This window comes from Ursus arctos, unplaced genomic scaffold (genome assembly GCF_023065955.2).
Source record: "Ursus arctos isolate Adak ecotype North America unplaced genomic scaffold, UrsArc2.0 scaffold_1, whole genome shotgun sequence".
In the NCBI taxonomy this organism is placed as follows: domain Eukaryota; kingdom Metazoa; phylum Chordata; class Mammalia; order Carnivora; family Ursidae; genus Ursus; species Ursus arctos.
The window spans coordinates 76,141,922-76,158,493 of NW_026622763.1; the positions used below are offsets into that span (position 1 = coordinate 76,141,922).

The window sequence follows — 16,572 nt, forward strand, 5'->3', positions numbered from 1 at the left end:
GGTTGAACATCTTTTCACAACTTTATTTCCAAGGAAGAAATACCTCCCTTATCCTGTGACTTGTCTTCTCACTTCTTTATGACATTTGATGGAAAAGTACTAAATTTTTTTTAAAAGACTTTGTTTTAAAAGCAGTTTTATGTTCAGAGCCAACTTGAATAGAAGGTACAAAGATTTATACCTCCTGCCCTCACAAATGCACAGCCTCCTCCAGCTATCAACATCCCACACCACAGTGGTAGAACTGTTACAATCAGGAACCTACACGGACACCTCATTAACATCTCAAGTCCAAAGCTTCTATTAAGGTTCACTCTTAGCTGTGGTACATTCTATAGCCTTTTTTTTTTAAGTTTTTCTTTAAATTCTAGTTAGTTAACATACAGTTAACCAATATAGTTAATATTAGTTTCAGAAGTAGAATTTAGTGACTCAGCACTTACATATATTACATATAATACCCAGTGCTCATGATAACAAGTGCCTTCCTTAACACCCATCAACCATTTAGCCCATTCCCCACCCACCTCCCCCCAGCAACCCTCAGTTTGTTCTCTATAGTTAAGTCTCTTATGATTTGCCTCCCTCTTTTTTTTCCCCTTCCCCTATGTTCACATGTTTTGTTTCTTAAATCCCACATGAGTGAAATCATATGGTATTAGTCTTTCTCTGACTTATTTCACTTAGCATAATACATTGTAGCTCCACCCATGTGGTTGCAAATGGCAAGATTACATTCTTTTTGATGGCATTCTAGAGGCTTTGACAAAAGTATGATGACATGTGTCCACCACTGTAGTATAATACAGAATAGTTTCAATACCCTAAAAATCCTCTGCACTTTACCTAGTCATACCTCCCATCCCCTGACACCTGGCAACCATTGATCTCTTTACTGTCTCTGTAGTTTTGCCTTTCCTAGAATGTCATATAGTTGGAATCATAGCCAGTAGCCTTTTCAGATTGGCTTCTTTCACTTAGTAATAAGCATTTAAGTTTCCTCCACATCTTTTCATGTCTTGATAGCTTTTTTTTAAGTGCTGAATAATATCCCATAAATAACTGGATATATCTGTTTATTTATTCTTTATTAACTTTTTGGTTGCTTTCCAAGCCATGGCAATTATGAACAAAGCTTCTACAACATCTTTGTGCAGGTTTTTGAGTGGACGTAAGTTTTCAACTCATATGAGTGAATATGAAGAAGCACTATTGCTAGATCACATGGTAAGAATATGTTTAGTTTGTAAGAAACTGCCAAACTGTCATCTAAAGAGCTGTTCCATTTTGCATTCCCACCAGCAATAAATGAGAATTCCTGTTGCTCCACAGATTTCCCAGTGTTTGGTACTGTCAATGTCTTGCATTTGGGCCATTCTAATAGGTGTATAAGTGGGATCTCATTTTAATTTGCAATTTCCTAATGACATATAATGCTTTCAGTATATTTTCATATGCTTATTTGCCATCTGTGTATCTTCTTTGGTGAGATGTCCAGTTCCTCTGCTCATTTTTAAATCACGTTATTCATTTTCTCACTGTTGAGTTTTAACAGCCTTTGTATATTTTGAGTAACTTTTTTTTTTCTTTTAAAGATTTTATTTATTTATTTATTTGAGAGAGAGCAAGAGAGATCACAGAGGGAGAGGGAGAAGCAGACTCCCCCCCCGAGCAGAGAGCCCAATGCAAGGCTTGATCCCAGGACCCAGAGATCATGACCTGAGCTGAAGGCAGATGCTTAACTGACTGAGCTACCCAAGCGTCCCTTGAGTAACAGTTCTTTAACAAATGTGTTTTGCAAATATTTTCTCCTAATCTGTGGTTTGTCTTTTCTTTTTTTTTTTTTTTTAAAGATTTTATTTATTTATTTGACAGAGAGAGAAACAGCCAGCGAGAGAGGGAACTCAGGCAGGGAGAATGGGAGAGGAAGAAGCAGGCTCCCAGCGGAGAGGCCTGATGCAGGGCTCGATCCTCGGACTCTGGGATCATGCCCTGAGCTGAAGGCAGACGCTTAACGACTGAGCCACCCAGGCGCCCCCTGTGGTTTGTCTTCTTGAGAAGCGCTGAATTTTAGTTAGTTGAATGTCAATCCTTTCTTTTGATTACATTAAACTAAAAGAAATTCTTCTATAATCAAACCATATTCTCTTCTATTTTCTTGTAAAAGCATTTATATTTGCTTTTCTTATGTAAATCTTAAATTAAGGTAACTAACTTGTTTATGATGGAAGGTAGAGATCCAGTTTCTTTTTTTATAAGGATACCCTATTGGCCCAACAATGTTTACTGACTGGTTCATCCTTAGCTGAGTGATCTTCAACACTACCTGTCTCATATATCTGCTTTTCATGTATGCATGAGTATGTTTATGGCAAATCTGTATTTGTGTAACTTAAATGTCTGGCACAGAGACAAAATATTTAGAGATACCGAGTGGTTTCTATGTAAACTAAATTAAATGCTTTAGAAATATTTGATAAAAGTTAACTAAAAAAAGTGCTGTTGAGCATACAGAGAAACCGGAATGCTTGTGCACTGTTGGTGGAAATATAATTTGGTGTAGCTGCTGTGGACAACATTAAGGCAGTTCTTCAAAAAATTAAAAACAGAATTACCATATGATCCAGCAATTCCACTTCTGGAAATATACCCAAAAGAATTCAAGTCAGGGTCTCAAAAAGACACTTGTACACCCATGTTCATAGCAGCATTATTCACAGTAGCCAAAAGGCTGAAGCCACCCAAATGTCTACTGACAGATGAATGGAAAAACAAAATGTATGTACATATAGTACAATAGTATACAGCCTCAAAAAGGAAGGAAATTCTGACACATGCCACAACATGGATGAACCTTGAGAACATCATGCTAAGTGAAATAAGCCTGTCACACACAAAAATACTGTATGATTCCACTTATATGAGGTACCTAAAATAGTCCAATTCAGAGAGAAAGTAGAATGGTGATTGTTGGCCTGTGGGGAGGAGGGACCTGGGAGTTTTTTAACAGGTAGAATTTCCGTTTTGTAAAATGAAAAGAGTTCTGGAGATTAATTGCAAAACAATGTGAATGTACTTAATACTGAACTATACACTTTAAGATGGTAAATTTTATGTTACAGATATTTTACTGCAAGTTTTATTTACTTATTTTCTCATAATTTTTTTTTAAAATATTTATTTTTAGAGAGAGCACATGAGAGTAAGGGGAGGGACAAATGGAGAAGGAGAAAGAGAATCCAAAGCAGACTCCACGCTGAGCCCAATGTGGTGCTCGATCCCACAACCCTGAGCTTATGACCTAAGCCAAAACCAAGAGTTGGACACTTAAATGACTCAGCCACCCAGGTGCCCCTCTCATAATTTTTAAAAAGAGATTTTATTTAACCACAATTAAAAACCTGACATAATCCTTAACTTCAAAAATGGAACAGTGAATAAGGCAAAATTAAATATACTACAAATGGGGTGCCTGGGTGGCTCAGTCAGTTAAGCAGCTGACTTCAGCTCAGGTCATGATCTCAGGGTCCTGGGGATGGAGACTCACCTCAGGCTCTTTACTTGGCGGGAATCTGCTTCTCCCTCTCCCTTCCCCGACTTGTGCATGAACACTCTCTCTCTCTCTCTCTCAAATAAATAAAATCTTTAAATAAATAAATAAAGAATGGACCACATATTTGTCACAGAATTTTCTAGCAGCCAACTTATAAAAAATCAAGTATAGAATTACACTGTTCATAAGACTAAAAAACAAACCAATTGTTCGAGAGAAACATCAACAAGACAAATTGCTCTTGAGGACACCTATCTAATTGCTTTGGGAAAAATCTATCTATTTAAGGCTGAGATCACCTAGCACTTCCATGCAATGATTGTTCTCCATACTAGATTAATAGACCATAAGAATTATACTAGGCATGTCAGATGAGTGTTGCTTACAAGCAGCAGCTTACACTTTCATAATAAGTAAAGGGATTAATCAATAAAGTATTTAGAGGTCCTTGCTGAAAGGTTGTTTTCCAACTGTTCCTAAAGATTCTTTACCAAATGTCCTTCTGTGTCTTAAAACTAATGCATATTTTTTCCTATTATAATAAAAGATTAGGCAGAAGCTTATTGTTCATTATCTCAAATGAGGCTAAAAAAGATTGTAATAGAGACATGTCACCATTTCTTCTCTGAAGAAAACATTAAAAGAAAACTCTCCTTCCTACACCTTAACTGGAACACCATTCTCTGTCCACATTTTGGCAAACAAGAAAAAACAAATCAAAATAGGAAGAGTCATGTCTGTGAGCCTTAACCATAATTTATGAGCTCGTCTGTTGTACCTGCCCATAGCCAAATGAATAGCTCCATTTCCTAGACTCAGAGACTGTCAACACAAGCTTATGTGTGTGCATGCACATACACACAGAAAATACACACCCAACTGTTAATAGTTCCATGTTCTCCAAAGCATACATTCTCGACAGGAATATATTGCTCTTAATGGATTAAAAAGTAGCTCTTGGTGGGAGGAGGGAGAATGTGAAAAACATCTTAGATATTACAAACGGTCTGTGGTTTTCCCAATAGCCACAGATATGTAAACATATATATAAACAGATATATATCATGTATGTAGTATTAAAATTTTGTGGGTGGGGGCAATTAGGAGAGAACGTCTAAAAGAAGGCTCTTTAGGGGATGATAGTAAAAAAACAGGCTGAGGAACACTGCTCTAAGGCAAAGGTTCCCAGAAGGTGTGCAAAATTGAAGGCATAGGTTATAGGTGTGCTGAGTAATGATCCTCTCAGGCTTTTGAGGATGCCAGTCAGGGCTTGCAGAAGGGGCAGGAAGAGGGGTCAGAAGCCCTAGGGCATTTGTCCTGGTCTGGAACATTCTCCTCCATTTATTCCAGTGTGCTTCCAAATATCACTTGCCGTGAATGCTATTATGTGAAAAGGGTTGGAAGCACTGAGTTTCTACTACAAATATGTATTACCTTTTTTTTTTAAGATTTATTTTTTTTTAACTAGTCTCTACATCGAACACGGGACTTGAACTTACAACCCCAAGATCAAGAGTCATAGGTTCTACCGACTGAGCCAGCAGGTGCCTTACAGATATGTATTACTTTTACAAAAAGAAACAATTTTTAAAAAAATACATTAGGGGTGCCCAGGTAGCGCAGTCAGTTGAGCACCCTACTCTTGGTTTTGGTTCAGAAAATCTCACAGGATGCCTGGGTGGTTCAGTCGGTTAAGTTCAACTCAGGTCACGATCCTAAGGTCCCGGGACTGAGCCCCACATCGGGCTCCTTGCTCAGTGGGGAGCCTGCTACTCCCTCTTCTGCCGTTCCCCCTGCCTGTGCTCTCTCCAAATAAATAAATAAAATCTTAAACAAACAAAAAAAAGAATGCGATCTCAGGATCATGGGATTGACACCTGTGTCGGTCTGAGCTCAGTGGGGAGTCTGCTTCAGATTCTCTCTCCCCCTCCCTTTTCCCCTCCTGTTCATGCTCTCTCTCAAATAAAAAATAAATAAGCCTTAAAAACAAAAAAAAGCTTTCTTTCCCCAAAGATTTTATTTATTTACTAGACAGAGATAAAGAGAGAGCATGAGCACACAAGCAGGGGGAGAAGCAGAGGAAGAGAGAGAAGCAGTCTCTCCACGGAGCAGGGAACCCAACGTGGGGCTCAATCCCAGAACCTTGGAATCATGACCTGAGCCCAAGTCAGATGCTTAACTCACTGAGCCACCCAGTCGCCCCAAAAAACCACTTTAAAGACAAATATATTGTTTTCAGTCTCTTCTTAGGTCTACCGTAACAGGAATCAAGAATCCCAAGTTCTGGGGCACCTGGCTGGCTCAGTCAGTTAAGCATCCGACTTTGGCTCAGGTCATGATCTCACGGTCTTGGGATCAAGCCCCCGTAGGGCTCCCCACTAAGCAGGAAGTCTGCCTGCCCCTCTGCCCCTCCCGCTGCTCATGCTCGCTCTTGCTCTCTCTCAAATAAATTAATAAAAGTCTTAAAAAAAAAAAAAAGAATCCAAAGTTCTATTCAGAACATGCCCTAAAAAATGTCAACTGTCTAGTTGGGGATACTTTTAAAAGAACCCACTGTGCCCACTTAGTCTATTGAGGGATAGTGGTCATTGTTTTGTATCATGCCATTTAACACCAGTAACTAAACCAGAAGCATTATGACTCAAGAAGTGACAAAACGTTCAGTAGTGATGATGGTCATTTATAAGTCAAATATGAGAGTAAAAAACACATACATGAGAGAGATAGGTACCACAGAAAGAGAATGGATGCACAGAGATGACCTGAGGGAGACTAGGAGATCCATAAAAGCAAAGTCCCTAGGTTTTTAAGGTGTTCTCAGTTCCAATGTCCCTAGTGCCCAACAATACTGATTTTGTTCCTTGGTCTTTATTTTTTTAAGCCATGTTAAGTAAATCTGTGTTCCTTGAGCCCTAACTAAAACATAATAAGCCTAAAAAATTTTAAATATAATCTGGCAGGAATCTGGCTTAGGTGTAAAAAAACAAACAAACAAAAAACAAAAAAACACAACACCAGCATGCCTAGTTTGAAACAACATTACTTCTTGGAATTTTCTGTCTGTCTCTCTCTCTCTCTCTCCTTTCTCTTCCTTTTCTTTTCTTTCTTTCTGAGAGAGAGTGGGTGTGCGTGAGGCAAGGCGGGGGAGAGGAGCAGAAGGAGGGAGAGAAAGAATCTCAAGCCGCTCCATACCTAGCACGGAGCCCGACATGGGGCTTCCAGAACCCTAAAATCATGATCCAAGATGAGATCAAGAGTCAGATGCTTAACTGACAGAGCCATGCAGGTGCCCCCTTTCTAATTATTTCTGTAAAGAAGACCAAGTAATAATGAAGTGACCTGCTTTATGAAATTATTTCAAATTAGTTAAAAATATCTCAACAAATAACTTTAGACTGGTCTGTAGAATCTAAAAATATTTAGATGCAGGACTGGTTGCTTGTAAAAAAAAAACAAACAAAAAAAAAATTAAAGAAAAAAAACTGTAGTGGAAAGTCAGTGCTTCCAACCTTTCCCACTATACACAAAAACCTGCAGCAAATGCTTTCCTGATGAGAAATATAATAATGAAGCATGCTTGATGAAAACAGTTCTGGAGATGGATGGTGATAGTAGCACAGCACCATGTATATATTTAATACAACTGAAGCATACACTTACTAATGTTAAAGATGGTAAAGTTGATATGTAGTTTACAATAAAAAATAATAATAATATAGCTTGCCACTGCCTAACCTACCAGACTACTGTTATGTATCCTGCAAAGCAGTTTTAGTTACCAGCAGAAATTTGAGTATACTTTCCCCAACCCCAATCACCAAAATACCTTGAATATCTCGTCCTAAAACTTCCACATAGTTCTGATCTTTTAAGACTTCCTGGCCATCTTCTTCCAAATCATATTCTGGCTTTTTTATTATTTTTTTTGTGTTGACCAAAAGCTGAGCTCGCTCTTTTTTTAATTTAGCTCCTGTAAGAACATCCAAAGAATTAGAACATGACAGGTATAAATTCTTTCCAAATATGACATTTAAATAAGTAAATAAACTGTAATACTTATATTGTCATTATTTAAAATCTGGAAAAAAACTCAGTGTTTTCTCTTTGATGAAAGTATGTACCACTCTTCACCACAGTTTATATAATTTAAAGAAAAACCTTAGCAGTTTATTATTTCGGGGGTCACGTTTTAATTACAATGGGTAGTTATCACTTACCTCATTATTAAGTATTTCATATCAGATAAGGCTTTATTATTTTTAATTTTCAAAAGTTTGAATGGAGTAAACTAAAAAAGTAGTTTTTATTTAGTCTTCCTAGATCAAATACTTTGTGCTCTATTTTTAAAATAGAAGGTTAAAATATTTTAAAGAGTGAGATAATCCATAACCATCACATAAGCATCTGTTCAATTATATATTCACTCAGTACCTCCTTCTCTATCCAGAATGTGATTAAGAACATCATCATCTCCCACAAACTGAACTTCCAGCATCTTGTCTTCCTTTAATTCCAGTTTACTCATCATTGCCAACCTAAACAAAAGCAATAAAGCACTCAAAATGATGAAAAATTCATTTCAACAACCAAATAAACATTCACATAATAAATACATGTATTTATATGACATTTTTTAAAGTCTCAAGTATGAAAAATATATTATGAATTATTGTATTACTATTATGCTTTTGATAATAGGTAAATCAACTCTTTATCTGAAAAATGGAAAAGACAGGAAGTGGTGTCTGAGAGTTGGAAAAAGCCAAATTCAATCAACGCAACTAAAATAGGAAAGAATTCTTCCTGTAAAGACAGCCCTAGCCAATCTACAGAATGGTAACATTACCAGAAAGGAGGTGTTTAATACATGAAAGTTTAGAGGAGGGGAAGATAAGCAAAGAACAATAGTTTGGTAGATTTTATTATCTATTCACTAGAAATAAATATTCCATTGAGGGAAGTCCATGCATTTCACCGGTATACCAAACCTGGATCAAATAATCCTTAAGCACCTCCCTTTACTATTATTGCACGCTTACCAAACAACTTTACAGTTAGAAAATGGCTTTCTGGGTATCCTGGTAACTAAACAGTAAACATGCATCCTTCCAATACTTATAGTCAGTTCTTCACTGAACAGATTTCAGAATTTGGCAAACAAAAACTTGGATCAATTCTCCCTACTCTGAAAAAACTTTGTTTCAGAACTTGTAATACAAATGGCCTGAAACTAAATAATGATGATTCTAACTGGCTCCCAGCTAATCAGTTTAACCCAAAAATGAATTTTTTCTCTCCTCTCTCTCATATAAATCTTATTTTTGTTTTTTCTATTAATAATAGGAACTATGGACTATGTCACTTATAAGCCAGTTATTTGCACGCGGATAACTTACTAAATGTTGTGAAGTTTTCTTTTGTAACTAGCACGCTTTTTTTAAAAGTGTATTTATTTATAATCTCTATACCCAATGTGGGGTCGAACTTACAACCAAGAGTTGTATGCTCTAACAACTGAGCCGGCCAGGTACCTCCCCCACACACTTTTTTAAAAAAATGACATCTTTACTTTTTTTTAAAGTTTTATTTATTTAAGTAATCTCTACACCCAACATAGGGTTCAAACTCACGACCCTGAGATTAAGAGTCATACACTCTTCCAACTGAGCCAGCCAGGTGCCCCTGAAACTAGCACACTTAAATGACTTGTCTTTATTTTCATTTACCTTTAAAAGTACTACACATTCTGCAGCTGGAAAGTTCAGGTAGAGTCACCTGCAATTGTAAAAAGAACTTGGTCAAGGTCAGCTAATAGGAAACGAAAGCAACCAAAGAAGTTCATGAGTTTTAATAAACGAGATGAATAGGGGTGCCTGGGTGGCTCTGTTGTTAAGAGTCTGCCTTCGGCTCAGGTCATGATCCCAGGGTACTGGGATCGAGCCCCACATCAGGCTCCCTGCTCAACGGGAAGTCTGCTTCTCCCTCTCCCACTTCCCCTGCTTGTGTTCCTTCTCTCGCTCTGGCTCTCTCTGTTAAATAAATAAAATCTTTAAAAATAAATAAATAAATAAACAAACAAACAAGATGAATAGATAAATGCAGTTCTTACAAAGTTAGTATGATGGCATAGTAAAGGAAAAAACAACCATCAGTATTTTGGCCAGGAAGTCCTAGAGACTGAGAAGATCTGGACTTCGGGGCAAGTGGCTGGAGAGGAGGCCACATTTGAGCACTCACTATATGCTGGACACAGTTCTGAATATTCTATATGTATTTTCATTTAACCCTCAAACAACTCTATTAAGGCTTATGTTATAATTTGTAACATAAATTTATGTCTATAGTTTATATGGCTATTGCCAACAGGACATGTCCTTTTAGGCCATCTTTCTAGTCATGATACTGCTTTCTATTGTGGGGAATTTGGATGTGTTAGAGAAAAAGTTTAATTCATCTACGTGATATTTGTATATAATAAAGAAACATTATTTCTTTATATCTGTATAAAATAAAAGTTTTTCTGAAGGGCTGCTTGTCAGGCACTCTATTAGGTACTTTCATGTACAGTAGATCATTAAATCCTCATATTCTTTGAGGTAGTTAAAATATATATAATTCCCCCAATACACAGATGAGTAAACTGAAGTTAACTATTAAATTATTCATCCAAATTTATACAACTAGAAAGTGTGTTAGGGCTAAAACCCAAGTCTGACTGATTCCAAAGTCCCTAATCATCCTATTACACATTTCTCCTGACTTTAAATACAAATTTGTTATCCTTAAAAAAAAAAAAAAAGATTTACTTATTTATTTTAAAGAGCGAGAGATAAACAAAAAGTGGGGGGAGAGGCAGGAGGGGTTAAGAGAGAGAGAATCTGGGGCGCCTGGGTGGCACAGCGGTTAAGCGTCTGCCTTTGGCTCAGGGCGTGATCCCGGCGTTATGGGATCGAGCCCCACATCAGGCTCCTCCGCTATGAGCCTGCTTCTTCCTCTCCCACCTCCCCTGCTTGCGTTCCCTCTCTCGCTGGCTGTCTCTATCTCTGTCAAATAAATAAATAAAATCTTAAAAAAAAAAGAGAGAGAATCTCCAGCAGACTCCCTGATGAGTGCAGAACTGGACTTGGGGCTGGATCCCACAATCCAAAGACCAGGACCTGAGCTGAAACCAAGAGTCGGAGACTTAACCTACTGAGCCAAACAGGCACCCCAAATCCGTTATCCTAAATGTTTGTTCTGTATATCTAATCATTTTCCCACCTGGCTGTTCAAACACCCAAAGATTTCTATAGTTCCTCTGTGTTTCCAGTTCATTAAGTTAAACACGCCTAGTTCTATCAAGCATACTTTTAAAAGCATGGCGAGATTCAGTCTAATCTACATTGTTTTAAACAGCTATGTTCTACAAAGGATATAAAACAGTGACAATAAGCACATGCAATAAAACAAATAAAGTATAATACTAACCGGTAGTCTGGATCCAGGAAAATATAAAGAAAGAAAATATATCATACAAAGAATTTGGGCTCTGAGCTAACTGGCAATCAAAGCAAAAAAGGAGTAAAGCTCAGTTACAGGATTCTTATGAGCAAAAGTTCAGTGGTTCCTTCAGGGAAAGATTTTCAAGGAAAATTTAAAAACATGAATTCCAGACAACTGAATATTGTCCAATTTTCCTATGGTACTTTACATAAAAATTGCCTGGACAGAGGCACCCTGACTTAATCCTGTTTGTAATTGAATGCATTTATATGAAATTTCTTTTGCTAGATTGTAAGGCATCTTATTACACAGTACAGAACCTCGAAAGTGAAGAAACTTCTACGAAGACACTGAAAGAAACCTTTCCTTCCTTCTCCAACAATTTCCGGAAAACAAAACAAAACACACAAAACACCACCACTTGACAACCACACAATAAAATGCAAACTTTTAGTGACCATTTACTCTTCAAGGCACTGTCTCTGGGTGCTTACTTTTAAGCGCGATTCCTTTCAAGGAGTTAACAACCAGGCAGGTAATATAGCAGCACCAAAAGAGTATTAACAGCAACATACCCTCCTTTGAGAGCAAATAAAGGATTGCTACAATTTTTAAAAACATAATCCTTAAAAAAGAAAGGTTAAACACCAATTTTAATATCAGATAAACCTGGGTTCAGATCTTAACTCCACACTCATACCTGTGTGACTTTGGACAAAATTGTGACCACTAAATGAGATCACATGCTTGGCATAAGAAAATGCTAATTAAATGTTTCCTATCAGCTTTTTTAACCTTCAACTTAACCACATAGGTGCCTTGCATTTCTCTACATCTCATCTAACAGAAAAGGTGCTCAGTAAATGATGAATGAATAACATCTATTTATTGTTTGCAGTGCCAATACACAAAGGTGTAGGGCCATGCTCTTTCTTCAGATTGCAACTGAATTAGGGGAGGTATAATGGTTTTATTAGGATTTCAGTTGTAAGGCGAAAAGTAACGCATCCACATCCTTTTAATTTAAAAAGCTCTACCAGAGGAGCCTGATTCATCCACATTTTACAACCAAGCATTGTCCCAGGGTGACTGTTCGGTAAGCAGGATTCATTTGGGGCTTCCAGGCAGGGATGACATCCAAGGTTCTCACTCCTGTGGCAGGTCTGGGACGAAATCCCTTCCGCCTCAGCCCCTCACTGTGCCTGCCCCTCTCAGGTCACTCTACACTTTGGTTACAGATTTTCACAGTTTTCTCTTTGCAAGCACAAGGCTCTTTAAGCCGAGAAACCGATTCGTTGGTAACGCGTCCCTTGCACAAAAGGCCTATCACTGCTGGAGAGACCGACCAACGGTGTTCCAGAAGGAGCCTCTCGCCCCAACAAGGATTTAAGGACTTTGGCCGGTGCCTCATGCCGCTTACCGATTGGCCGCGCTCGGCCAGCCGAGGGTCCTCGCGCCCGCGGGAGCCGGGGGCAGCCTGGGGAGGGCAAAGAGGGAGGCGCAGCGACCCAGCCCAGAGCGCCGAGGGGAAGCCCTCTCCGAGACGCGGGCCCCAGCTCGGCTGCGGGGCTGGGCGCCACCGGACTCACCTCACAACCCCGAGCTAAGCGGCAGAGGGAAGCGGGCTGCCTCGTTGTCCCAACACGCACCTCTAGGTCTCCGCCAGGCGCCGCTCCGGCCTCCCTGCGCCCGCCGGACCGTACTCCGCTGACTGGGCGCCGCAGGGAAGGCGGCTTGGGCCCCAGCAGGAAAGGCCAAATTCCGGTTAAGTACAGGCTGAGAGGGTCGCAAAGCAGTAAAGGAGCCCAGAGACCGGCTGGGGGATGGGAAGCTTGCCTGCTGCACACCAAATCTCCCGCCCTGTTAGGGGGCGGAGTCCAGGAAAGCCAATAGAAAACGGCGTCAGCCGAGAGCGACATCCCTGCCGGCCAGTCGGTCTCGGCCTGCCGGCTCCGCCCATCAAAAAACCTGAGGAAAACGAATCCCTAAACTCTGAGTTCTGGGCCTTTCCTGTCCTCTTTCCGTTTCCGGGGAAGAGGGGAGGAAGTGTTGGTTACACCTGGGGTAAATTTGCGGCGGTGTATCAGGTCTGTCTTGAGGCAATCTTAAAAGTCGTAGTTTCTCTAGACACCTTCTTTTGAGGTAAAGGTAATGGGAATGAGTCTGTGTTTGTGGGTTTTTTTTTTTTTTTTTTTGATACAGAGCGCACAAGCAGGGGAAGTGGAAGAGGGAGAAGCAGGCTCCCTGCCCAGGGCTGTATCCAAGGACTCCGGGATCATAACCTGAGCTGAGGCAGATGCTTAATCGACTGAGCTACCCCGGCGCCCCTCAGTCTTTTTCTTTGGATATTTAAATTTATTCAGTTAACTTTGAGCACCTGTTTGTATCAGGAGCATAGTGCCCAGATACGTCCCTTACCGTTAAGGAACTTAGGTTCTTGTTGGGTAGAAAGAATCAGATAATTTCATTACAGTAAGGTTTAAGTGCAAGGATAGAATTTGCAGAGATCTAGGACAATGACCACTTACGTCATCTTAGCTAAGCAGAGGAGGGGCAGCAGAGGAAAAGCCTATCCAACTACAGATGATAGAAAATAGAGGTGGAAAAGGGATTTCAGGAAGAGAGTGTGGTATTACAGACTGGGTGTGGTAGTACAAAGCAGTTTGGTGTTAACTTAAACCTTAAGTAAAAGTTAAGAATGGAATGGGAGAAGTCTGAGGCTAAAGCACAGAATTTATCCTCAATGATGGAACCATTGAATAATTGTAACCAGGGTCTGATAGGTGTTTTATATTAATCACTAATGAAGGTAAATTTGAGAGGGCAGGGATCTAGTTAGGAAGCTATCAAAGCAGTCTGGAGACGAGGACGGAAGTTTGACCTGTAGTAATAAAACTGGGAAAGGATGAATTTGAAAAAAAATAGGCAAAGTCAGTGGGATTTGGAAACAATATAGAGGTAAGGAAGAAGGCAAATGTAAGTCCCAGGTTTCTGGCATGGCTGTCTGGGTATCAGCTCCCCAGTGTGCTGTGAAAGATTACAGATAGAGGGAAAGCATTTAGCTTGCAGCATCTTGACTTTGAAATCCCTTTGAAAGAGAGAGATCAAATTATCGTGCAAACAGTGAACATAAGAGTTTGAAATTCATTCGAGATCGATAGAGATCTAGGGGTCATCAATATATAGATTAAAGCCAAAGGGAGAAAAAAACTGCCTTAGGATGATGAATAAAATAAATGAAGTGAGGTACCTCATCTTCTGAGACAGGCAGCAAGTAGATGTGCATAGTTGTAGATATAGTTGTTCTTTGAGGTGGTGGGAGAAAACAGGAAATTAAAACCTTCTAGCATTATGGCCTCCATTTGATGAAGTAAGAGCTGAGGCTCCTGAGAAAGTGATACTTAAAAGTGATGAAGCTTTGCAACAGAAATGGAAGGCAAAGAGAAAGTAAGCAGGCCAAGAAGTAGAAGGACCTCAAAGTGTTGGGGGCTTAAGGTTGGGGCTACTGGGGTTGTACGGATGCCTATTGTGTTCAGTGAACTGAGTAAGGGAATAGAAAAGGTGGAGTGTAGCATTGATATGGATCACACACACACACACACACTGGATCAAGCTCTTTCTTACACTGGCATTTACTGTTTTTATATTTCTCTAGGAAAAATATTCTTAAGCCAGTGGTTCTGGTGGAAGAGGAAAGCTTAAGCTATGAATGCAAAAGATTGCTATAGGATTAAAGAGTTTCCAGTGCTGACTGCACATGAAAATTACCTGGGGAGGTGATAAAACTAATGCTAGATCCTAATCCCAGGGAGCGTGAATGTGGCCTGAGTGTGGTTTTCAGAAATTTCCCAGATGATTTTAAAATGCAGCTAGGGTTGAGAACCACTGAGCTAGAGAGTATGAAAATTTTTGTCAAATATGAAATCACCTAGATGCTATGCATTTAACATACACTTGCTAAGGGTGTGATAGGTCTAGAATGGCAGTGGCAAATGCCTCAGCAAATAATTTCTACCTAGAGGTTTTCGTTTTGTTTTTTAAAGATTTTATTTATTTATTTGACAGAGAGAGACAGCCAACAAGAGAGGGAACACAAGCAGGGGGAGTGGGAGAGGAAGAAGCAGGCTCCTAGTGGAGAAGCCTGATGTGGGGCTCAATCCCAGAACGCTGGGATCACGCCCTGAGCCGAAGGTAGACGCTTAACAACTGCGCCACCCAGGCACCCCTCTACCTAGAGGTTTTAAGATACCAATTTGATTTCAGTCCTGCTCAGGAGAAAGTGATTACTTGTATCCAAACACTTAAGAGTAGTGAAATCCTATTTTACCTCCAGGATTTTCTCATACCAGGGATGAGGCCCTCATAAGGTACAAATTAGTAATGAAAGATTTGGCAGATTACTCCTTAAAAAATATACACATAATAATAATTCAAACTCTGGGAAATGAGCCTTAGAATATAATCTTCAATACTCAAAGTTTTACAGTGTACATAAAGCCATTATTTATAATAGTTGTATTTCTTAAAATTCTGATTTTCTTTGAGGAAATGGGGATATTTCCTACTGAATATTGACTGGAGAGAATAGAAATATTTTTGAATTGTTTTTAAATTATACAATGATTCAGAATTTAAGCTTGTCTTGGGTAGCATGACCTGGCCATAAAAAAGGTTTTCATTCCTAATGTGTATTAAACATTGTTAAAGTGCCAAAAGTGATTGGTCCTTTAAGTGAGTTTTAGAAGTGAGCCCCACCCCTTTCTGATGCAACATTTGAAGAAAACTAGGGCTGTTACTAAGGACTATTTCCATCTTGTTTGGATTAGGACCCAGGGCCAGATTTAGACCTTTAGAAACCCTAAACACGAACGACCATATTTGAACCCTCTCCTGTGTTGTTCAAAACAATATTAAATCATAAAATAATTACAAGTAAGTCCAACAAAATTCTGATTTCCTCCCAAGCTACCTGGCAACATTTTTTGCAGGGGAGGGATGGGGGAAGGGCTTATAAAACATTTTTAAGTTTTTTGAGAGCTTCCTCTGCTTTATTATACTTTAAACCAAGTTTCTCAACTTGGGTTCCTCATTTAAACCACATAAGACTATATTCTTTCTTCTTGAGAATGTACACAATTAAGGATAGTACACAACTGGAACCATACATAGGAGATAAATTCATTTATAACTGCATTCCTAGGTTATTAGGGCTTGAATCTTTCGTAGGTTTAGTTTGCCTATTAGTAATCTAGCTCTACTGAGATCCAATCTCCTCCTCCTTCCCCTCCTCTATAGGGGCCTTGGACTTGTGGGGATAGGACAAGTATACCAGTAGTTGAGAATAATCAATACTGTATGAAGCAGCATCTTATGATAGTTAAGTGCACAAGTCCGTGAGCCTGAGTGTCTGGTTCAGTTCCAGCTGTACCACTTAACTAGCTCTGTGACCTCCTACAGATGAACCTACCTTTTCTTATAAAAGGAAAACAGTACTTACCAGACACTACTGTATTACTGAATTACTGCATTTCCTTGAA

At 39.2% G+C, this 16,572-nt stretch overlaps 1 protein-coding gene across 4 annotated transcripts in view; it reads right to left on the minus strand.

The window, feature by feature from the left end:
* The window catches only part of ORC2 (origin recognition complex subunit 2), a 41,429-nt gene extending 28,522 nt beyond the window's left edge, over positions 1-12,907 (minus strand). For 2 of the 4 annotated variants that reach the window (XR_006408740.3, XM_026492202.4), the window contains exons 1-4: positions 12,625-12,907; positions 9,280-9,328; positions 7,985-8,088; positions 7,380-7,523 (exon numbers count right to left, since the gene is read on the minus strand). Coding sequence is in view for 3 of the 4 variants with exons in the window: in XM_026492202.4 (XP_026347987.1) it covers positions 7,380-7,523; positions 7,985-8,081 (241 nt within the window). In the remaining variant the exon portion in view is untranslated. Of the gene's footprint in view, positions 1-7,379; positions 7,524-7,984; positions 8,089-9,279; positions 9,329-12,455 lie in introns of all 4 variants that reach the window. The other 2 variants (XM_026492203.4, XM_048214568.2) reach the window with 2 other exon arrangements.
* Positions 12,908-16,572: the final 3,665 nt, after the last annotated feature.